General features: G+C 34.6%; 2 protein-coding genes across 8 annotated transcripts in view; both read left to right on the top strand.

The window, feature by feature from the left end:
* The window catches only part of LOC109053914 (disintegrin and metalloproteinase domain-containing protein 9), a 1,168,157-nt gene that overhangs the window by 218,444 nt on the left and 925,563 nt on the right, over positions 1-24,150 (top strand). The window lies entirely within an intron of this gene.
* LOC109046301 (vinexin-like) overlaps positions 1-24,150 on the top strand; it is a 52,952-nt gene that overhangs the window by 20,345 nt on the left and 8,457 nt on the right. For 5 of the 6 annotated variants that reach the window (XM_042730100.1, XM_042730099.1, XM_042730103.1 and 2 more), the window contains exons 2-15: positions 4,548-4,610; positions 7,961-8,158; positions 9,018-9,093; positions 9,322-9,461; positions 10,650-10,713; positions 12,334-12,357; positions 12,608-12,698; positions 15,761-15,851; positions 18,760-18,834; positions 19,275-19,385; positions 21,016-21,071; positions 22,516-22,580; positions 23,804-23,856; positions 23,953-23,999. In XM_042730100.1, the coding sequence (XP_042586034.1) occupies positions 4,599-4,610; positions 7,961-8,158; positions 9,018-9,093; positions 9,322-9,461; positions 10,650-10,713; positions 12,334-12,357; positions 12,608-12,698; positions 15,761-15,851; positions 18,760-18,834; positions 19,275-19,385; positions 21,016-21,071; positions 22,516-22,580; positions 23,804-23,856; positions 23,953-23,999 (1,103 nt within the window). In that variant the 5' untranslated portion in view covers positions 4,548-4,598. The remainder of the gene's footprint in view (positions 1-4,547; positions 4,611-7,960; positions 8,159-9,017; positions 9,094-9,321; positions 9,462-10,649; positions 10,714-12,333; positions 12,358-12,607; positions 12,699-15,760; positions 15,852-18,759; positions 18,835-19,274; positions 19,386-21,015; positions 21,072-22,515; positions 22,581-23,803; positions 23,857-23,952; positions 24,000-24,150) is intronic. The other variant, XM_042730101.1, reaches the window with a different exon arrangement.

The raw sequence follows: 24,150 nt of genomic DNA, 5'->3' as shown, positions 1-24,150 counted from the left end.
TATTTTATCAGTGAATCCTGAACAAAAATCATGTTTTTTCACACTGATAATAATAAGAAATGTTTGTTGAGCAGCAAATCAGCAAAGTAGAATGATTTCTGAAAGATTATGTGACACTTATGACTAGAAAATTCAGCTTTGCCATCACATACGAACAGCTAAATTTGGGGTCAGTAAGGTAGTTGAAGACTTTTGTTCAGCAAGGATGCATTTAATTAGTAAATACATTAATAATGTTACAAAACATTTCTATTTCAAATGTAAATATTTAAAATAAACATGATAAAAATATATTGATATAAAAAGTACTAAAGTTTTGAATGGTACATATATGGCTATAAGAGTTGTAGAGTGCAAACTGTCTGAATGTTAAATAAAAAAAAAATAAAAAAAATGTAAAACTAAAATAAAAATCGAAAACTAGTCGAACTTACTAATGCCCACAATTACCCATCCCTGATTTTGAGTGGCACAGGATTTAATCCTCTGACAGGTTCATTCAGATTTATAATTACACACACCCACATACACACGGCTCTCTTTGTCTCCTCCATACAGTACATGTGGAGACAGACAGTGCAATAAATCAACACTCCTTCACTCTCAGTTGTACCATTTCCGAACTGGCTATTGAGTATTATGGGTCTTTCTTTTATTTTGACTAAGTAACTTGTGAGATATGACTTCACAAAGCATGTCAGTCTGCAACAAAGGGATTTCATAATTATAAATGATAAAAACAGGCAAAAGGTTGGCCGTCTTTTTCTTTATTGTGAAACGTATGAATGAATGGCCTTAGTGTTTAATTCAATGCACTGAAATCGTTACCCTTTTACGAACTGAATTCCGTTGACTGCTGAAGAGAATAAACATGAATGATTTGTTTGTAACACTTTGACATGTCAAATGCAACTATGATCCTTGCGTGTGTCACATGACGTCATGAAAGGGAAATAGACAGGATATTTGGCATTTGCTATGGAAAACTATTTTGTTTTATGCCAAATTATGTGGATTTCGAAATGTTTTTGTAATGTTTTGTACACACCCTCACGTGCCAAACCCACTTTCGTCTAACCATGTAACACAAAAGATGTTGTTTAGCAGAATGCCATGGCAGTTATTTCACATACAATGAAAGTGAATTTGTATGGATTCAACCAAATTCCAATGACAAAAAGCACCAGCTTTAGAAAAGTAGTACTTTTGACTTGTGCTAATCTGTCTAAGTCATGTAATAGCTTTTGTGAGGAATAGACACAATTTTTGTCAGAGAAAATCCATGTTCACTTGAAAAATATTTGCGTTCCCCCAGAAACTTTGCTTTTACTTGCAAATCTTTTATGTTGGCCTGCAAAAGCATGCAAAAGCTTGCATTCCCCCAAGAAACGGTTTGCTTTCAAAACTTTTGTGTTCCCCCAAGAAATTTTGTTAATTTACAAAACTTTCCTGTTCCCACAAGAAACTTTTCGTTTACATGCAAAACTTTTGCGTTCCCCCCAAAAACTGTTCACTTGTGAAACTTTTGCATTTCCCAGAGAAACGTCAAAATGTTTGTTCCCCTTAAAAAACTTTGTGTTTGCTTTCAAAACTTTTGTATTCCCCAGGAAACTTTCAAAACCTTTGTTTTCTCCAGAAAGTATGTGTTCGTTCACAAAACTTTTGTGTTCCCAAAAGGAAATATTGTGTTTGCTTACAAAACTTTTGTTTCCCTGAGAAAAATTTGTTCCGCAGAGAAATTTTGTATATTTGCAAAACTTTTGCGTTCCACAGAGAAACTTTGTGTTCACTTTCAAAACTTTTGTGTTCTCCTAAAAACTTTGTGTCCCTTTCAAAACTTTTGTGTTCTCCTAAAAACTTTGTGTCCCTTTCAAAACTTTTGTGTTCTCCTAAAAACTTTGTGTCCCTTTCAAAACTTTTGTGTTCTCCTAAAAACTTTGTGTTCACTTTCAAAACTTTTGTGTTCTCCTAAAAACTTTGTGTTCACTTTCAAAACTTTTGTGTTCTCCTAAAAATTTCATGTTCACTTGTGAAACTTTTGCTTTTTCCAGAGAAAGTTTGCATTCACTTGCAAAATGTTTGCATTCCCCAGAGAGACTTTCTGTTTGTTCATGAAACTTTTGTTCCCCCAAGAAATTTTGTGTTCACTTGCAAAACTTTTGCGTTCCCCTAAAAACTAAAAAATCCCCTAACTTTGAGATCACTTTTCTTTTTCATGGCAGAATGCAATATTTTTGCTAAAAATGCAAGTCAGTGCAGGGTTTTGGGTGGGAACGCAAAAGTTTTGTGAGCAAACACAAAGTTTCTTGGAGGAATGTTAAACTTTTACAAGCAAATGCAAAAGCAGTGCAATATAAAGTCATTCTTTTTCTCTCTTCCCATATTTCTCATATTGCTCTGTTGGTTTGAAATAACATGAGGGTGGATAACTGACAGAAATGTAATTTTTGAGAGAATTATTCCTTTAATGTTATATAGTAATATTTCACTTCTGTGAAACTTCACTCTCATTAATTCAGTACAAATCCATATGTGTTAATAAGCAGTGCCACTCATGCAAGTAACCCCCCCACTGTGGGACCCTCACATACTGAGAGATCATTGTGAAGCACACATACATAAACACGCACTCAATTGTTTTCTGTTATGCAATGGAGCTCATTCAAGACTGGTGAGTCATCTGGGCCAAGAGAATGAGAGAAGAGAATAACCCAACATATAATCCCCTGTGTGAAAAGCCCAGTGTTCATAGCAGTGGATACAGCATTCAGGAAACTGACGGCAATCATTATGGTCTCTGGTTCATAGTTAATCATCTCACATGGAAAACACTCTAGGAGTGCTTCATGGTTACTCTCTCAGAGTGGGAAACGTTGATGTCAAATGGAAAGCTAAAGTCATATGAAACATTTCATGTTGGACAGTTCCCCAGTTGCCATGATGACTGAGTTTTTTGTGGTTTTTAAACATCATTTTTTGTAGAGCTATAGGAAAATGTTCTTATGTTTGAAACAGTTTTCCTTGTTTAAACATTTTTTGGTTCAGTTATATCTAAGGATGTTTACAGCAGATATGATTGGTCATCTGTGCTGGTTTTCACATCCTCATGGCTTGTTGGAAAGTTTGACCAGTGGTCATTGTTTAGTTTTTCAATGCCATGGCAACAAAGCAGGCCACGTTTCAAAGTCTTGTGATTTTTGTAGTTCTAGTTGCACTTTCTGGTCTTGCACATTTAATTTTATCAAAAAAGTGTTGAAGCAATCAAAAATGAACTCTGACAAGCCCACGCCACAGACTGAGGTTAAATGGTGGTACATTGTTACAGCCACTGTGACCATACTTTGCTTTTGTCCAAGACAGCCATGGCAATGAAAGAGCAAAATATGCAAAGAATTGTTGGGATTGAATCCAAGAATAACCATATCATTCATGTGTATGATGAGAGAGAAATACAGGTAGGTGACAGTATGAAGTCTAACACCATTGTAATGAGAAATTGGGGAATAAATATTCTTTAAAAAATTTACAAATTAAGTTGTATTTGCTTTAAAATAAATAAATGAAAAATATTATTGAAAAAAAGTGAAATATTATTGCAATATAAAATAACAGTTTTCTATTTTAATATACTTTGAAATATAATTTATTCCTGTAATTTAAAGCTGAGTTTTCAGCATCATTACTCCAGTCTTCAGTGTCACCTGATCCTTCAGAAATCATTGAAAACACTTTCATCATGTTGAAAACAGTTGTGCTGTTTCATATTTTTGGGACCTGTGATACTTACTTCAGGATTCTGAGATACATAAAAAGTTAAAAAGAACAATGTTTATTCAAAATAGACATTTTGTATTACAATATACACTACTATTCTAAAGTTTGGGGTCAGTAAATTTTTTCTTTCTTTTTTTTTAAAGAAATACTTAATATTTTTATGCAGCAAGAATGTGTTAAATGGATAAAAAGTGATAGTAAAGACTTATATTGTTAGAAAAGATTTCTATTTTGAATAAATGCTGTTCTATTCAACTTTTGAAAGCATTTTTATTGAGATAGGACTGTAGAGAGATGACGGGAAAGCACTGGGAGGAGAGAGCGGAGCGGGATCGTTTCAGTCACTACTTCGTATTTGTTCTGTTGTCAACAGAAAAATGCAAATATTTAAATATATTAGATATATTAAACAAATATATACATGAGAAGAGCTTTATTAGGAATTTATCTGTAATACAGTATGTGAGTATAGAGAGTAGAAGAGAAACAAACAGATGAACTATTCAAAGGGCTGACACTAGACAGAATGCAAATATGACTCAGTGACGTCATCAATATGCTAATTATCACATGACGTAATCTATTGACTTTTTGAGCAGGATTTAGTGCTTTCTATTGAAAGTACAGTAGTTGGCAAGAGTGGTAGTAGTGAGCGGTGTTAACAGACTAGTTTAAGAGTTACACCAGTAATTGAATACTGTTATCAGTCACTGATTTAAATAAAATAGAAATAAACAATAAAATAACATTATTTTGAATGCTGTTTCTTTCAGGCAGTGAGACTGAGATCTGAGTGATTACTGACCAGGAACCCTGCAGATGACATGCAGTCTCAGGTAAGAGCATCTGCTGAGTTCAAAGCTTGATCTCTGCGTTTCTCAATCCAAAAACCCCATGTAAATGTGAGGTGGTTTGCACTTGCACTTACTTGTGATCCTTGGCAGCTCCTGGGCTGTTCAGTATCACCTCCAAAGACGCCCTGGAACCACGGAAAGAAAGAAACGTTACAAACAGCCCTTTACACAATGACAGGAGGAGAGAAAGAGAGAGCTATTTATGGACTAGACTTGGATTTCCATGAAAAAGCCCCAGTCCCTGTTCCCCCAGCTCACAAAGCATCTCCATGATTTAACAAGATACAGTTTCACCATCTGTGAGAACACAGGGATCTTCCCATGACCCCTAGAGTTCACATGCAGAGAGGGAGTATTATTCAGGTCACAGAGAGAGCAGAAAGTGAGGGATGCTGGGGTTCGAGTCAAGAGGAAGAGGAACGGAGTTCAGGAAGACGTTTCACAATGCAAAACTTACCCAGTGATGCTAACTTAACCTGTTATTTGCGGTGAACTCTTCATGACCCTGTTGGCTGAGAGTCACACCTTAGAGAGTTTGAATGAAGGAGCTCAGTAAAACAGGGCCCTGTAATGAGGTAGTAGTTTCTTCTCTTGTGGCCCCTCAAACTAAGCCACAAAGAGTCTTTCTCTGTAAGAAGCTGGAACATCCACAATCTAAAATGGACTAGGATGGACAGTTTGTTTTGATACTTTGAATGAATAACAAATGGAGCTGACAAGAGAGCAGATTTATTATGGCTATAGTTGCTTTCCAAAACCCTTTCAAAAAATGGTCACTGGCAAAAATATAAAACATAATATAATAATACATTTAAAGGGGTCATATGATGTGATTTCAAATTTTCCTTTCTCTTTGGAGTGTTACAAGCTCTTTGTGAATAAAGAAGATCTGTGAAGTTGCAAAGACTTAAGTCTCAAATCCAAAGAGACATTCTTTATAAAAGTTGAGACTCGTCCATGCCTCCCTGAAATGGCTCGTTCTAACACGCGTTCTAAATGTGTTCTTCACATTTGTTTGTTGCAAGACCAAGGTACCGTTCTCAATTCGCCCGCCTCTGCTCATTCAAGCTGGCCGCAGTTCACTCTAGATCTCCGGCCTCTGCTCACTCAAGGCTGTGGTGTGTGACGCTGTTTCATTGAGAAAGCGAAACTACTTTGTTTTTGCCTTCGCCTTCCAAGAGAAGACACGACTAGAAATCATGTTTATATCACGTTTATAATGAGTTTTATGTTTATGTCTGGTCGCTCCGGCTGGACAAGGCATCACAGTATGTTAAGAGGCGTAACATTTCCATCTCACGCTTGAGGCATTCGGCCAATCACAACGCGCTGGATAGCTGGCCAATCTCAGCACACCTCGCTTTTCAGAGAGATGAGCCTTGTGAAAATCGACGAGTTTCAGAAGGCGGGGCATAGAGGAGAAACAATAATGTACAGTATGTGGAAATAATGTGTTTCTTTTTTACTTAAACCGCATAAACACATTTCATTACACAAAAAACACAAAACAATTCAATTTTAAGAACCATCACAATAAAACTCTAAATATTTATCAATAGCAAGGTTTACCAAAACCAGACTTAAAAGTTTTCATTTAGCCAAAAACCGAAATCAGATTTCAGTAGCTAGATTTGGTTAATTTGGTTACGAAACTCTTCATTCTGTTCAGAGTGTTCTCAGGTGATAAATTAAACCAGTCATAATAAAGTTATTCAGCAATGAGCTGCGTTTTGGTTTGTCATCCTAACTAAATTTACAAATTTCTATTTTAGCTTAAGTTTTGTTCACTGTGAAGTGTATCCTCTACTAAAACTAAAACTGTTAAAGTAGTTGTTATTTTTATTGGTTGTTTATTACAAATAAAGCTGAAATAAAATTAAATATAAAAATGAGATGAAATTAGTGCTGTAAAACGATCAATCGCATTCAAAATAAAAGTTTTTATTAACATAATATATGTGTGTACTGTTTATTTATTATGTATATATAAATACACACATACAGTATATATTTTGAAAATATTTACATGTATATATATATTTATATTATTATATTTTATAATATATATATATATATATATATATATATATATATATATATATATATATATATATATATATTATAAATATTTAATATATAAACAACACGTTGTTCTTAAATATATACATGCATGTGTTTGTATTTATATGTATATATATACATAGTAAATATACACAGTATACACATATATTATGTTAACAAAAACGTTTATTTTGGATGTGATTAATCGTGATTAATCGTTTGACTGCACTAGATTAAATGAAATCAGTAATAAGTGAAAATAGAAATATTGCTTTGGCAATGAAAGTATAAATAAAATAAGTTGAAGTGCTAAAATTAATAACTAAAACTGATATATAAAAATAAAAATAAAATTGTATTTAAATTTATTTATAATATATAAAAATGAAAAAAAAAAGCATAGTTTGTAGCAAGTATGTATGTATGTATGTATGTATTTATTTATATTTATTCATTGCTTTTTTGCCCAAATATTGTTGGATTCTGACATTTCAGTGCATCACTACTCGTGTGAATAGAGGTATGCTTTAGCATACTTTAAAAAAAGTACTTATTAAAGAAATATTCTTTAAAATAATAAATGTTTTCTGACACTTAAATGCATTATTTACAATGAAATAAATGTACTAAATGCAATTAGTTGAAGGACATATATTTTAAATACCCTTATGTAATTTTATTTCATTAAAATTATTTTATCTGCAAGTACAATTAAAAAAATATACTACAGTACACTAGAAGTACACTAGAAGTGCACATTCACTTCTTTTTCTCAAGGGTAATCAGTAGAGGAATAAACCTTTTGCCAAGAGGATGGTGTAATTACAGAATAAAACAACTGGGGCTTACTGCTAAAACTAACTATCTAAACCTTCACTCCCAGTTCTTGAGAACAAGACTGAATGTCATGCATATGTTTCTTTGGAAGCTGTGATTCAGCTCAGTGGGTAGCACTGTCACCTCACAGCAGTCCCGGCTGAGTCAGTGGAGTTTGCATGTTCTCCTCGTGTCTGTGTGGTTTTCCCCCGTAATCCAAAGATATTCTGCATAGGTGACTTGGACACTATAAATTGCCCCTGCAGTAGGTGTGAGTGCATGCATGCATGTGTGTGTGTGAGCCCTGTTGTTTAGGGTGTCTCCCACCTGGCTGTGTCCCAAAACACTGGGATGGATTCCAGCCCTGCGACCCAGTGGAGTATGGAAAATGGATGGATAGATGGATGGAAACAGTGATTCCAGGTAATGAAATAAAACTTTTGTTTTTCTCTCAGAGAAGAGTGGAGGTGCACGACCATCTCAATGGCTCACGGATCGTTTTCTCGGACGAGGCTCTTCCCGGCAGTGGATCCAGACAGCACTTCATGGCTCCGGATATGACCCAGGAAGTAGTCGTAATCTCTCCTGGTCTTCCTACACCTCCCTCAAGTCCGTTTCACATCAGTTCAGCCCCTGCGTCTTCACAGCACAAGGCAAGAGCACAGCCATAAAACATTACTGCTGCAGACGTTCTTCCACGTGTGTTGAGAACTTTATTATTCATATGCACTGGGGTCCAAAAGTCTAAAACCACACTGAAAATTTAGGATTCAAAATGTAAAAATCTGCAGCTTTCTAGGTCACTAAATTTAAACGTGAATAATAATTAAAATATAAATAATAATTAAAAAAAATAAAAATTAAAAGGGACATGCTACTAGTTCAGTTCAACTCAACACTAAACTTTTCCACATTATTCTTTGATTGAGTAGCACTGACACAGTGTTGTTATTGAAATAAGGTAGAAATAAAATAGTATTTTTAGATGTAAAACTTAAACTTAAAAAATAGAAATGTTGCTTTGGCAACTAACTGAAATAAAATAAGCTGAAGTAGTAAAATATAACCAAAACTGAAATAAAAATAAAAGTGTATTTTGTTTGTTATTTATATTTGTTATTCATTTATAATAATAAAAAGGATGAATGAATAACACTGCTTTGACTTGGACTGAATGTGTGCAGACGCTTAACTTATATTGTTCTGCCCCCTTGTGGCGAGAATATAGTATGCTAATCCTGTTTGCAGTAACTTGAAATATTTTTATAAAAATAATTATTATATATAGTGTCCCCAAGCAAAGTATTTTAACACTTAATCTACTTTGAATGCGTTTGCATTAGATAACAAATATCACTCCAATTGGCATGTTTCTGGGACACTTTTTTTTTTTTTTATTATAACTGATGTTATGTGTTATATACAGTATAACTAACATTTCCTATTTACTTTGTACTCTTTAATTCACTATTAGAAAATGATTGTTATATGACTGTGCACTAATGTTTCCAGCAGGTCGCAGAGGTCAATGGAGGTGGATTCACAACACAGAGTTTCGGATCCTACTATGGGCCGACTCAGACAAATGGTAACAAAATTTTTGATAAGTTTTGATATTACTTGACTAAATGATCATAAGAATTCATATGTGTATCTTATCTGTGATTATAAGTATATGTAACTACAGGCTTCTGTGCTTGAATTGGAGGGAATTGGAATATTTGAAATTAGAATCGCAAATATTATATGTTCATATATTTTATTAATATTTAATGCAATTTGATATGTGTTAAATTGTCATCTCTCTGTCTTTCAGTTGGATTATCCAATGGTGGGATACGGACCGGAGGTTCTGCCACATTGCCCAGGACGTCCGGTACCGGAGAGGAGCGCTTAATCAAGTTCTCTGGAATAGGTCCTGTAGATGAGACAGGCATGCCAATCGCATCCCGATCTGTGAGTCTCACTCAACCACTGCAGTCCCAGAATGCATTCCTGTGTCACACCTTCAGACAGTTAGAAATAACAATGAAATCCATGGCTATTGTTTCTCTTATCCGTAAATTAGCCATGAATACACAGTGTGCTGGTTATCAGCAGGGTTATTATAGTCAACTAAATAGTACATTCTTTTAGAAAAAAAGGTACAAAAGCTGTCACTGGGGTAGTACCTTTTCAAAAGGTACACTTTTGTACCTTTTAGGTACTAATATGCACACTTTAGGTACTTATATGTATCTTTAAAGTACAAATATGGACTCTTTAGGTACAAAGTTGTGCCTTTTGAAAAGGTACCGCCCAAGTGACAGCTTTTGTACGTTTTTTTCTCAGTGTGTGTATATATATATATATATATATATATATATATATATATATATATATATATATATATATATATATATATATATATATATATATATGTGTGTGTGCTTGTGTGTGTGTGTGTGTGCGTGTGACATATACTGTATATACTGTATATAATGTATTATTTATTTTTTATTTATTTATATAAGCTATGTATTTATATATTTATATACAGCAAGTTTAACTATAACTAAAAATAACAAAAACATCAGAAATAAAACTTAATAAATACTACATAAACACATATTTTTAAAAACAACACTAATAAAAATTACAAAAACAACAAAATTACTAAAACTTTAACTAAAATAGCAGAAAATATAACATTAAATACAAAAATGAAATCTAATTTCTCAAAATATTGATAAAATATGAGAATACCTCATATTTTATTTATTTGAGAGGAAAGATTTTGTAAGGTGTAGATATTAAGAACATCTCTTGTATTAAGTTTATTTTTCTTACCCAATTGGCAAATTATTTGTCTATTTTTAAACACAAATCTAGCAGAATTTTTTTTTATGCTAAAAAAAAAAAAAAAAGTTTGCCAGCCAGATATAAAAAAAAAAAATAAATACCCAATAAATAAAAAAAAAAAAAAAAAAATCAAGATATATTTTTAGAGTTTTATTAAATTAAGCTGTTTTTTTTCTGTTGAGATATTTTACTTATAAACAAGACAAAAATATTGATTACAAATATTTAGTACACAGTTTATGCCAGCATGTTTTGTTTTTATTTTGAACAATGCATTTTTCTCTTTCCCAATCCTTTCCTCAGAGCGTAAACAAGCCCAAGGACTGGTATAGGAGCATGTTTAGACAAATCCACAAGAAACCAGAGGGTATGTGCTCTCCTCCTAAATCTCTCTCTGAGACAATGAGGAAATTCCTCTCCATTATTGTCTGTCACATTCTGCACTGATCCAGAAAGAATAAAGCCGAATTCTGGCTTAGAAATTTTAGACCTCATTACTTGAACATTGTTTAACCTTTCAGCACATGTGGAGCTCAATGAGAAAGTGCACAATTGACCCTTTGAAAGTGGAACCAGATAGGCTTTGCTGAGCATGATGGGATTCAGGATACCGCACTGTGCCTTTCCCTCACCAGTGAAGCTTCTGAGTTAGAAGATTTCAAAGTCATAAAAATTTAAAGAGCACAAAGTATTATTATAAACAATGAAACTTGTTTTAGCTGTTTAGACAACAGCAGCAGACATGTGTAGGTGTCCTGTAACACTCCTGCTGTAAGGTATACAGTGCTTTACCACTAACTGCTGTTACAAAACTTCACAAAATCCCTCTGGGACATTTGGCAGGAGTCCTGCGCTTGATTAATGTACAGAAGTTTGCAGTTTAATAACTGGAACAGCAGCTGATGTAAATGAGTAGTTATGAACAACATAAAGCTGCATTCCACAACTTGCTCAGTGTGTTTTCATAGACACCTGGTTTAACTCAGACTTACTGAGCTTATAGAAAGAAAGAAGTTAATAGCTGGCTGTCATGTGATCATCTTACATGGTATCTGGTCTTTAAATAGTATAGTAAGTGGTTCCTTTAAATGACACTTTTATCCAAAGAGACTTACAGTACAATTATTACACAGTCATTCATTCTCCCATGAGCAACCTGTGATTTGTTGAGATTATAATGGTGATACAGTTCATGATTGCGCTGTGTTAACCAGCAAAGCTCATATGATTAACGACTAAACAACATCAGCTCCTAGATATTGGTGAGATTTTAGATAATAACTATAAAGATGTTCAGTACAGTTAAATGTATATTTTTAGTTTTATGCATATTTTTATATAATTTTTTTGTTAATTAATTATAGGGATGTATTAATACTACAATTACAAAAAAAGCAAGTTGCTTTTTATTTATTTGCTTGTTTTTTTTGTTATGGCTACTAACTGATACATACAGTGTAGATGATGTTGAAATTCTATATTATATAATCTACACTACTCTTCAAATGTTTGGGGTTGATAAGACATTTTATACAGTATAAAACACTGATATTGTGAAATATTATTACAATTTTAAAAAATGGTTTTCTTTTTGAATGTAATGTAAATGTAACTTATTCCTGTGATGCAAAGCTGAATTTTCAACATCATTATTCAGTGTCATATGATCCTTCAGAAACATTTCTTATTATTATCAGTTCTGAGGACAGTTGCTAAATAAGTTTAGTGTGGCTTAATATTTTTAAGGAAACTGTGATACATTTTTATTCAGGATTTTTTTATTGTGTGGTAACTGTTTTATACAGTTATACACTATTTTGTGTAAATAAATTAAAAATAAAATATTCAAACATTCTAAACATCTAATATTTGCCCATAATTGATATGGTAGCAATATATCATGCATCCCTAATTAGTTAATAAAGCTAGTATAGCTATATTAGGGTCATTTCTTCTAATTTAACTTTGTATGTTTTTACTCCTGCAGAGTCTGAGCTTGACTGGAGAGAAAGTGAGTAGCTGAATAGTTCATATGAAATCATTAGACTTATTTCTGGGCTCTATATTCTGTAATTCTCAGTCACACAGAAGAATGAAATGTGCTGCTATTACTGTATGTGTTTTACACTTATTTGTGCCCAATGAAATTGTTAATGTTTTGTATTTGATGTATAGAGATAAAGAAACTATTCTCAATTTGAATAATAGTGTGAAGTATCTATAAGCTCTCAATAAAATGTTTGTTTTTTTCAATGCAACAGGGAAGCTGTCATCATCTCCTCCAGATTCTGGCCAGCAGGACGGGCGCTCAGACCCCTTCACCCTCACCCCTCACGGAGCCCTGCCCGACTGGTGAGAGAGAGAGAGAGAGACAGAAAGATTTTGATTTTTAACCACATATTTATTAACTATATACAACTTCAGGTATAATTTACAAAATTCACATATAGTTACTCATATTCTTCAAAAAAATTGCAATGTATCATTTTCAATCCAGCACAAAACATTTTCTACACTCCAAACCTTAGAGATCACCATACAAGGAAAAAGATCAGTTTTCTCAGGAAACGCTTGACTCGACACAAAGTTCCAATCTTCTTCACTCAAATTTTCTCACCACTTCTTTAACAAAAGATGAGCTCTCCTTGTTGATTTAATTCCAAGTCTCTGCGCAAGTGCATCAGCATTGTCCTAATGTGATACCAGCCACTTCTGTTAAGTCCTTCATTTTAACAGCTTTGGCTTTTGTTAACGTTTGGATCAACCACAAAGATTACTTATAAGATCAACAACCCCTTGTCCACCCCCTACACAACTCCTACTGGAGGCTCTAAAACTGATAACCTGTGCCATAATGAGGAGGCTACTAGATTATTTATAAACAATGCTCTCCCCCTAAAGATATTATATTATACAGTGAACATTTCTCTACACATCACAAAGTTACAAAGTTTTAATCATATTCAATAATTAGTTTTTTGATGCCATATGAGGTTTAATGTGATTTCTATCTAAATCATTGCTTGTACAATTAAAATCCCCACCCAGTACTAGAAAACTTTACATATAACATTGTTTCAGACTACCACATAAAGTTTCAAGAAACAACATTCTTTCCGTTGACTTTACAGGAGCATAGACATTTATCAATTCCATAGTAACATTTTCAAACTTTGCTATTATCTTAATTAAACAGCCTTGTATTACTTCAGTAACATCATAAGATATTGGTAGGCATGTCTTTGAGAACAAAACAGCCACCCCAGCACTAAGAGCAGTTTTATGACTCAAGACAATCTTTCCTTTCCACTCCTTCATCCATTCAACTTCGCTTTCCTTTGTGCTGTGAGTCTCTTGCTAAAACATAACATCTATGTTTTTTAGTTTCATTAACTCATAAACTTGCGCTCTTTTTCTTACATCCCTCGCCCCATTTACATTCAGGGAAGATATTTTAAAATTTCTCATTATGAGGGGTGAAAAAAGCACAAAAAACCAAATCCACATTACTCCATTATTCTTGTGACATATCATTATGCATTGTCTGAGGACGCACCTTTTGAACAATCTTTTTTAAACGATACACCTTAGGGTTTGACAAACATATTTCACCTTTCTTTTTCATAAGAATTTTTGCTGAGTCAATGAATAACGAAAGATCAGGAAAAAAAAATTATAAACTCAACATTCCTCATTCCTTTTGTACGCTGCAGAAACTGTTTCATTATTTCCAAACTGTAACCACTATAATCTTTACTCACATTTCCTTCAGCTTCCACTTCAGAACAATCTCGCTCACTTTCTGAGCTAGACACCTCACTTACATTCAAAACTTCCCCAGAACTCTTAGTAACAATCTCATCATGTGCCTTTTTCTTTGATGTATTTTCCATCTCACAAAGATTCGACTTCCTCTTCACTGCCGGCACTTTAAAAACCTCTTCATCCTCTTTAAGTATTTCATCCTTCAACTCATAAAAAACAATATCCATTGTCTCATCATTTTTTTTAAATTCGTTTCTCACTACTCTTTACTCCACTTCCTAGATCTTCTTTGTCCGCACTCAAATCCGAAACTCCACTAACTTCACTTTCTTTTTCCACACTCTGACCTTCATTAAACCCACTTTCAACACCTGAAACCTTTGATGCGTTTCTTTCTGGACAAGCACGTACCAAATGCCCCACCTTCCGGCATCCAAAGCATCTTATGCTCTCAGTTGTTACAAGATTAGATAATCAAAACTATCAACTTTGAATTTAAAAGTAATATTCAGTTCATCAATATCACTCCCCAAAATCATATGCACTTGTATACGGAAAGACACAACGTGCTTCAACAATGGAGATTTGCAGCCTAGGGGGATTTTCTTAATCACAGAAACCAACTGTCCATAACGAGATAATTCGCGTTTCAGCACTTATAAATGGGGGCACATTAGAAAGCAACACTTTTCTCGCTGGATTAATAAATGGGAAAACCTTAATCAAACTACCATTGAGGACTATCCCATTTTCAACTATTGTGTTCACTTTTTCAACTTTGTCCAAAAATAACACAACAGCACCGTTCATTTGAGATGCCAAACGAATACTACTGTGACCAACCACCTCTCCTACCACTAACACACATTCTTCATCTGAGCACTCAACTCCAGCCGGCACTTTTATTCCATGCTGATGCGTGAGCTGCTCATAACTCTCTGTCTCCGCATTTGCCATGGCAGCCACTGACTACACAACCCCCCACTACAATATTTTCAGTACTTTGTGACCATACACCGTAAAAAAGCTTAAATAAAACTACTGAGAAAAACAACACTTAAGTAAAAAGAACTTTGAAATGGGAAAGAACTCGACAGTCTCGCTCTGATTCACACTCCACTCACTCAGCAAACGCCCACGCATGCGCACACACAAGAGACAGAGAGAGAGAGAGAGAGAGAGAGAGAGAAACAAACCTGAAGCAAGATCATTTCTTACATGTACTGTTGTGCAAAGTTTTTTTTTCTTATTTTGTGCTTAAATGTTCTTATATTTTTCTTGTTTGTGGAAAAAAAGAGAAAGAAAGTATACATATACTTATTTACTTAATTATTTTACAGATCTGTTTTTGTTTTGTTTATGTATTATATAATCGTTTATTCATTATTCATGTAATGGACAATGCTTTGGCAATACTGTGCAAGTCATGCCAATAAAGCTCATTTGAATTAAATTGACAGAGACAAAGAAACAGAGCGAGAGAGTGACAGAGAGAGAGAGAGAGAGAGAGAGAGAGAGAGAGAGAGAGAGAGAGAGAGAGAGAGAGAGAGAGAGAGAGGAGTTACACAGACACTGGGCAGGTTAGGATCTGTTTCTGCAAGAACCAACAATGATTACCTGGTAAAGTGGCCTGTGTGTGTGTGTTACAGGGCTGATCTGGGCGACACAGGGAAGCACCCAAAACCCAAGAGTATTTTTGATTTTGAGCCTGGAAAGGGAGCAGAAGAGGATCGTAGTCGGGTAAGAGACAGCTGTCATTAACCATCACTTCTCCATGCAGTTTAACTAGAAATATTGGAAACTAGAAACAGACTGGTGAGGTTTGTGTATTGTAATATAAAACTGAGCTGAAAGGTTGTTACAGTTCTACAAAACCCTTTTTTAGCCAGTTGTCTAAAGCATTACTGTCTGTTGAAAGCCTTTTTGTTACTGTCTATTGGCATTTTGTAAGTAGGTTAGTTAGTTAGTCAGTTTTACTAATGCTTATACTTAGGTCAGGGTTCATGCAAGGTGCTTTAATTTGGATTTTTGAAAATCAAACTTTTGCCTTTTTTAAAATGAACGATTGAGTGATGAGAAGATGCTTGGAAAAGTAGTTGCACCCATCCTGCTGGCCAGAATCTGAGGGAGGAGATGATGACAGCTTCCCTATAGGCATTAAAGCATATACAGACATATCAGTGAGAGCTTGTAGATGTTTCATACTTAAATTCAATAAAAGAATAAGGTCTTTATCTAAATACATCCACTATAATGCTGTGATAATTTAATCGGACACAGATAACTATAAAACACAGTGTTAATACTGATATTTCAGTATATTGCTTACAATGCATACACAACTTTTTATGTGAGGATAATATATCACTTGGTACAGTTGGGTGTGACTAAGTAAAAATACATAAATACATTTTAAATATCTTCAGACTTCATTCACAATTACATTACTTCACTCTCAGAATAAATGTTGTACTTTCAGGGGTAAAGCAACTTGTCATTGGAGCATTACCCTTAAAGGGACATCTCTGTTCCTTTAGCACCTTTAAGGTATATATATTGCATATTCTAAGGTGCATATTTGTGTTTGTGCACATTTGTATGTTAATTACTGAGAATTGATGAGAAAAGCTTGTGTATGCGTAGCAGTTATAGTCATCATCACTCGATTTTGAAACTGGCTCAACTGCACTGAATAACTGGCCATGAAAAGGTGTGGGAACATGCTCTTGTATAATGATGCTGTTAGGTGTGATCTACACCCGATTAAGATCAGATATCCTTTTAAGAGCGAGGTGTTTTAGTCACAAAGCTTTAAAGGGATAGTGGAATGGTGGAATGCCAACACACAGTAACAAATAGACTTTCAACAGACACTATAATGCTTTGGACAACTGGCAAGATAAAAAAAAGTGTTTTAGAGCTGCAAAAATATGTCATCTTGATGCTTTTTGGCAACTTTTCCCCCTGAAAATCATATAATACACAGACCCCAGTCCCCTAGTGCCATTCCATCTGACTCAAATCATAGCTTTGGTGAGAAACAAACCTTTTTGGGCTTGTTTCTCAGAAAACTTTATTATTACAATGTGCTTATTGTGAGACCTCAGCAGTCATATTTGAACGAGATTCACACCTCAGTGCGTTTGACTTATGAAGAGGAGGAGTGAGTACTTTGCCTTCTGGTTTCTACTTGTACACGTTAGTTTGGACTTGACCATCTGGAAGTTGGAACAAAAGCTTTGTGACAACAGATTCTGCCAAAAAGGTGTTCAGCTTTATTAGAAATGTTAATAATACAGCTCAAATAATTATACAGAGACATGGTTATGGTAAGGGGCATCTGTATGTCAATATACTGTTGTGCTGGATGTTTATGCTTTCTGCAAAGGTTAATATTCACTTATATCCTCAGGAATTATGAATCAAATTGATTTTTACTTGGTTCTGACATCACAAAGATGTGTTATTCAAGGGCCATGAGAGAATTTGGATTATTACTTAACATAAATTCTCAGAAAATTCTCAGATTAAGATGTTTGTCAGGACCCCTGATTGTTTATGACTGAAATTAAGTCTTGCTAAACGTATAAAACATAATAAAAGATTGTGTGATTTAGCATCCAGTTGTGGAGCTGTGCGAAGGAAGGCAGTCTTGTGATACGTATTAAACCTGTTAACCGCTTGTGTGATTTAGCAGCACCGTAGATTGTAGAGCTGTCAATAGCTGTTTCTATTTTCATTCTGTTTTCCCTTAATGTGACAGCTGGCATATCCATTTCATTCACTAAAGACAGCCTTATTTTGTTAACATATTTAAAAGAAGACGTCACATATCTTGTCTTAGTTAGTTAACGGTTCTGGATGTCTGACTTGGCTTCAATAAGGTTATTAGCTGCCAAGATATGTGTGAGTGAGGAGCTTTTCACATGATCCTACCTGTCTGGAGCGCTTGTAAAACAGCAAGTTGTTGAAGTCTGCTCTTTCCCTAACAATTAAATGAGGCCAAACACATCAGGTTTATAGTTACATAGTTTCCTAAGTTCTTACCTGTAGCTTGTACTTGTAGGTCTTAAAAATAAAGTGTTATTTTAATATCAGTAAGTGCGTTTACATGCACATTCATAAACTGATTATCCTTAATAAGCTGACAACGAGTGTGGTCATGTAAACGCATTAAACCTTTTTCCTTTATTTGTCTATGGTCATTATCAGCTTATTTCTAAACCAGTCGACACATGTATGCTTACTGTTACTCATATGCTACCACCAGGAAATAACCAGAATTTTAATACAGTTTTGTAAACACGGTTTACATGCATTGCCAGATTATTGATTTGCATGTAAACCATTAAATCAGGTAATTTTAATAAACTGATTTTTGGTATAGTTATCAGTGTATTAGGGATGTGCATCTCCATAACTGAGGCTGATGTGATATGTAATCTTGATGCATTGCCAATGTTATGATACATTAAAGATACATATGAAGCAGCTACCAATGCGATGCAATATGATTCACCCCTATTATGATGCAGTGCGATCCGATATCGATTTGATTCAACACTATGCGATTCAATTTACGATTCAAAAATATAGTATGTTTTTTTTTAATGTGGCCTAATGATACTGTCCTATTGTTGTTTTTCAGTCTCTGAGGTCTGAGTCACAGCTGCCTTCATATTACAGCTCAGTGAAACCTCATTCCCAGCCTCCGTCCATAGAGGTGAGTGTCTGACATACTTCTGCATCAGACATCTCACTTTCTGACAATCTGTATGTTTCTTTATTCAGAATTCTGGAATTTTCTTTTTTAAATAATTGCAATAGCCTACTATTAAAGTGCATTTGTTACAGTGTACAGTCACATCATTTTCTGATTAAAAGTCTGAAGAAGACAGTATTTTTACACTGTTGTAATATACTTATAAATAATAAATGAAGGCAGATTCTTTCCCCGCTCTTCTCCCATGAAAATACTGGACATGCATTGTATCATCATTCATTATGCTGTGTTTAAAGAATTTCCAAATGTTTTGTGATCTTCACACTGTCAAAGTTTCGTTTACATGAAATTGCATGAAGTCCCAGATTGCATTTGGACACGTGAAACCACACCAACACATAATTTCCAGTGTGTCACCTGGCTGTCATGCTGTTGTGCAGGCGACGCTTGTGTCAGAGCTGAACCGTTTTGAGGCGGAGCTGGACTCAGACATTCGCGGTCTGGAGAGGAAACTGTCCCAAAAGCAGCAGCAGCGGCGAGGCAGGGGTGAGGTACTGACCCTCCCATCTACACATCACACTCACAGTTAAATCCTCTGTCACACACCTCCCTGAAACCAGACTTTAATTGTCTATGATCTTTTTTCTAACCGCTATGATCTAAAAATGAATATTTTAAATAACTAAACTGTTTTGCAAGTCTTCCTGTCATTCCAATTGGAATCCCAGTTTGATTTATTGTGATTTGTGGCCTGTTTATTTCAAACACACACTCAGAATAGAGTTTTGTGAAGTTGTATTTGGCGTACTGTATCAGACGCTCTAAATGGCTTTTAAATCTTTTGGACTTCTAGCTAGACTTTAGTCATCCATTATGGCCTCACTGATTTCTTTAAAATTCCCACACCCTTCAGACAAGGTATTAATCTTAAGCTCTCTCTTGTTGTGCCAAAAAAGTCCGCTGTTATCTTCCTGTCAGTGTGCTTCAGGTCGCTGGATGTTGGCTCTGATCTGACAGCTGTGCATGCTGATCCTCTCTGTCACTTCCTGTCATGCCGAACAGCCAAAGTCTGCAGCCGCCCACTTCTGAGTCACGCCAACCTGCGCAGTGTCTGCTCTTTATATCCCAGCTCTGTTTATTTGATCCTTTTCTTGCCATGTCTCTCTTTTTGTGATTCTTAAAGGGACAGTTCACTCAAAAAAAATAATTTTACCCTAACTTCCCCCAAAATAAAAATGAAATAGGTGGGTGAAGTTCATGAAATCATTCATTCATTCATTCATTCATTCATTAAAAGTAAAAAAAAAAAAAACTTTTTTATTTAAAATAGAAATCGTTTGTAATATTATGCCTTTACTGTCAATTCTGACTGATTTAAGGCATCCTTAAGTATTAATTTCAAATCTCAGCTTTGCCATCATTAGAATAAATTACATTCTAAAATATACATTTAAACAGTTATTTGAATAATTTATATATTATATATGTATTTATTTATTGTAATAATAATTTAATATATTAATAATTGTAATAATCTATAACAATATTACTGTTTTTACTTTACTTTGTTAATGATTTACTCTGAAATCAGTGCAGACATGGCCAGCATATGAGACTTCTTTAAAAAACATCATTTCAAACTTTCATTTTTCTGTTAATCTTTCAAATGTTATTTCAAATTTTTTCTTTGAAAACAAAAGTTCTTGTTGCTCTGTTCAATACTACAGAAATGAAAGGCCACTAAATCAGTCACAAGACCAAAATTAATGAAAAACCCCACATATTTTATGTGAAAAACAGACTGATATTTATGATTCATATTCACACATGTATATTGTTATTCACTTAAAATCAAACTATTCCTTTAATCTAAAATGAGCTTTTGGCTCAATGAATACTGCACCTTTAATTGATTAAGGCTTTATGGCTCTCCCTGTGCTCGTGAATTGTAAACTGTGGAAATCTTAGCTGATTACATCAGCAGTTCCATCTGATTCACATTTACAATGTGAGCGAAATGAATGGAGTGTAGGACCCAGGGGAGCCGTGCAGCTCTAGTGCAGGATCGGTCACCGCCTCTTGAGATTGCCTTCGAGCTGCTCCCAAATGCTCCTGTTGAACTGGTCTTTGAGAGAGTTCATGTGTGTTAGAGCTGAATGAAATTGTGATTTCTATTTACAGGGAGCTCAAACCAGCACAGCAACCAGAAGAACAGAAGAGAACAGACAAGAAAACAAGTAAGCCTAGTTTCCTTAATTATACTTTGAGAACAAACTTCCCCCGAAAAGTTAACCAAATATGACAAAACTTAGTAAATATACTTTTTAAAAATAGTTTTTTAATAAAATGCACTTTAGAGTCAGTCTTAGTCTTAAGCAAATTAATTTAATTAATTGTATATATGTCATGTAGTTATGAATGGCTTTTATGTCATTTGGATAGAAGTATAATATAATATAATATAATATAATATTTATCCAGCATCATAATCTCTGTATTTGTTTGTTCTCAGTTTATATATCATGATATTAAGTTCCTTCATATGAAGCAGGTGGGGCAAAGTAGAAATACTTTGCAGAAATATCATCTAATAATGAATCAGTGTGATTAATATGATGATGAAATGTGACACACGAGTAGATTCTCTTTTGTTTTCACTGTCTTATTAAGGTCATATGACATGCTCTGCCTGTCTCCTCGTCTGATTGGTTAATTGTTGACTCTTTGGCCGGCGGTCCACATACCGGACCCCATGCTGAGCTCTTTTTGCCTGTACATGTGTTTGTGTATTTGTCAGAGCGTGTGTGTGTTTATGTCTAAGTGTGTGTGGTCAAATTGAGGATGTCTCGGTCTTTACTCACTTGCTTGACCTCGTTCATCTTGTTAATAAAGAGGTACAGTATTGGTTCAGTTCTCAGACTGTTTTCGACACACTTTGGATGTGTGTGTGTCCGCAGCTTTTCCCTCTCTTTATGTGCTTTGACACAGCAGAGCTATAAAAGGCAAAGTTTGGTCCTACTTCAGATGTTAATGCCCATTCTGACACCTTTAGCTTCAGTATTTGCTTGCCAGGGGCCCGTATCTCACTGGATCTGACACATTCTTGAGTTCTCGCTCTGTTTTTCTGTGACATGTTGATGGTTTCTGCCCCCTTCAGCCCCCCGCTGACTATCTCCCCACCCTCCAAATGCCATAAATGCCCCTGCTGCTTCAAAAAGGATACAGAGTGAGGACAGTTTTATAGCTTCCCTCTTTCTGGGACGATTAATAACCCTGACGGCTGAAAACCTGTTAACACAGTAACTGGTTGTTGGGTTGTTGTTGGGTTGTTCATATTCTCATTTCGAGCCTCATGGCTGAGACAGACCATCTGTTGTGTTTTATGGAATTCTTCCTGTCTTCCTTGAGTCTCACATGTTATTTTTCACATGTCTCAGGGTTATTTTTTCAAAGCTCAGGAGACTGAGATCTCTGTTGTTCACTGGTGTATAAGCATTGTAATTATTTACAGTATTTATTTGTGTATTAGTTGAATGTGGAGCTGTAAAATGAACAGACATCTCCAGTCGTATAAGCATATCAGTTAAGAACTTTACCCTTGCTGTTTTTTTACTTCAGTGTTCTGCATCTACAGTATTTGGGCTAGATTTGGCACATGATAATTTTGTTTTTCTTTTCCAGCTATCCCATAATCCCCTGCTCTGCTGAAAAGCAGGGCACAACAGCGAACTTCATGCATGCTGATGGTAAAATATAGTCATCTTCCTATCCCCTCCTCGCCTGTGTTTCCTGTTTCCTTTTATTTTTTGCCACTGTTCTCCTCTCCTCTTATTCCCCTCAATTAATACAAAGCAAACACATTTCTGTGAAATGAGAAAAACAAATCAAGTCGATCACTGTTCAGCAGGACAGGAAGTGTGTAACAAGCAGCAGGATGGAGGTCTTGATTGCAGATTAGTTGTTTTTCCTGGAGATAAATTGAGAAAGACTCTGCCATTGCAAACACAATAACGTGTGCGGAGCTGGAGGCCCAATGAACCAGTATTGAGCCAAAAAACAAAAGATGCAACAGAAATTAATTTGATTAATTCTCTAAATTCCCTCAATAATATACATTACCATTCAAAAGTTTGTGTTGGTACGATTTTATTTAAAAAGACTGTGTTTATTTGTTCAAATATATAGTGAAAATAGTACAATATTGTAAAGCATTATTGCAAATTTAATTAATTATGTGGATATATTTTAAAATGTAATTTATTCCTGCGATTCAAAGCTAAATTTTCAGCATTATTCTTCAGAAATCATTCAAATATGCTGCTTAATATTTTATACATGAATAAATTTGAGATACGTTTTTTCAGGATTATTTGATAAATAGAAAGCTAATAAAGAAAATAATTTATTTGAAATTGAAATGTTTTGTAACTTTATAAATGTCCTTTTAATGTATTTTGATCAATTAAATGCATCCTTGCTGAATAAAAATACAAATTTCTCAAAAAAAAAAATAAAAAAAAAAAAAAAAAAAAAAAAAAAATCTTACTGACTCCAAACGGTTGTGACTTAACTTGCTTTGAAATATTCATGAAAAGAATTGTCTAAAATAACAAATGACCAGAAATAGCAATTTCAGATCTTTTTATTACAAGTGACATCAACTGACATAAAACCTCAAGTGATCAAAGACGGACTATAAACCCCTCATTAAAACCTCTCAAATATGTGGATTATGTAAAAAGACAGTACAGTATCCAGCTTGCACAGAAACCCTAGTTTAATTTTCAGCAGTCAAGATAACCAAGAAATCCTTCACATGATCACCACATCCTTCACCCTTGGGCCTTAAAGTGCTTAAAGTTGAATAAACACCCAATAACTTGTAAGCTAATAATAGACCCTATTCTGCTTTTGATTTTGATATATTGTGGGCCGATATCTCATTTCTGGTCTTCACTTTCCTCTACAGATCACATAATGTCATCAGACATGGATTTCCCACCTAAGAAAGAAGAGAGAAAGGTACAGCATTTGATCATTTTTCTCTGCTCGGAGGTTTGAATGGAAAGTAAATATTTGACACAGATGTTTAGAAAGAAAGTTTGTTTGATTACACAGATGAAAGCAGCCCGAGCCAAATTTAATTTCCAAGCACAGTCACCAAAGTAAGTAGAAACAAAAGACACAACACAAATTTAATTTATTCCTAATTATTCGCAGAATTGGGATCAGTATATGAAGGATTTGGGAAAGTCTGATACAACACAAAAAGCATTGCAAATGTATGGAAGCCTGTTTCCTCCATTGAATAAAAAA

The sequence above is a fragment of the Cyprinus carpio genome, chromosome B8 (assembly GCF_018340385.1).
Source record: "Cyprinus carpio isolate SPL01 chromosome B8, ASM1834038v1, whole genome shotgun sequence".
Lineage (NCBI taxonomy): Eukaryota > Metazoa > Chordata > Actinopteri > Cypriniformes > Cyprinidae > Cyprinus > Cyprinus carpio.
This window is presented reverse-complemented; position numbering and strand designations above follow the sequence as displayed.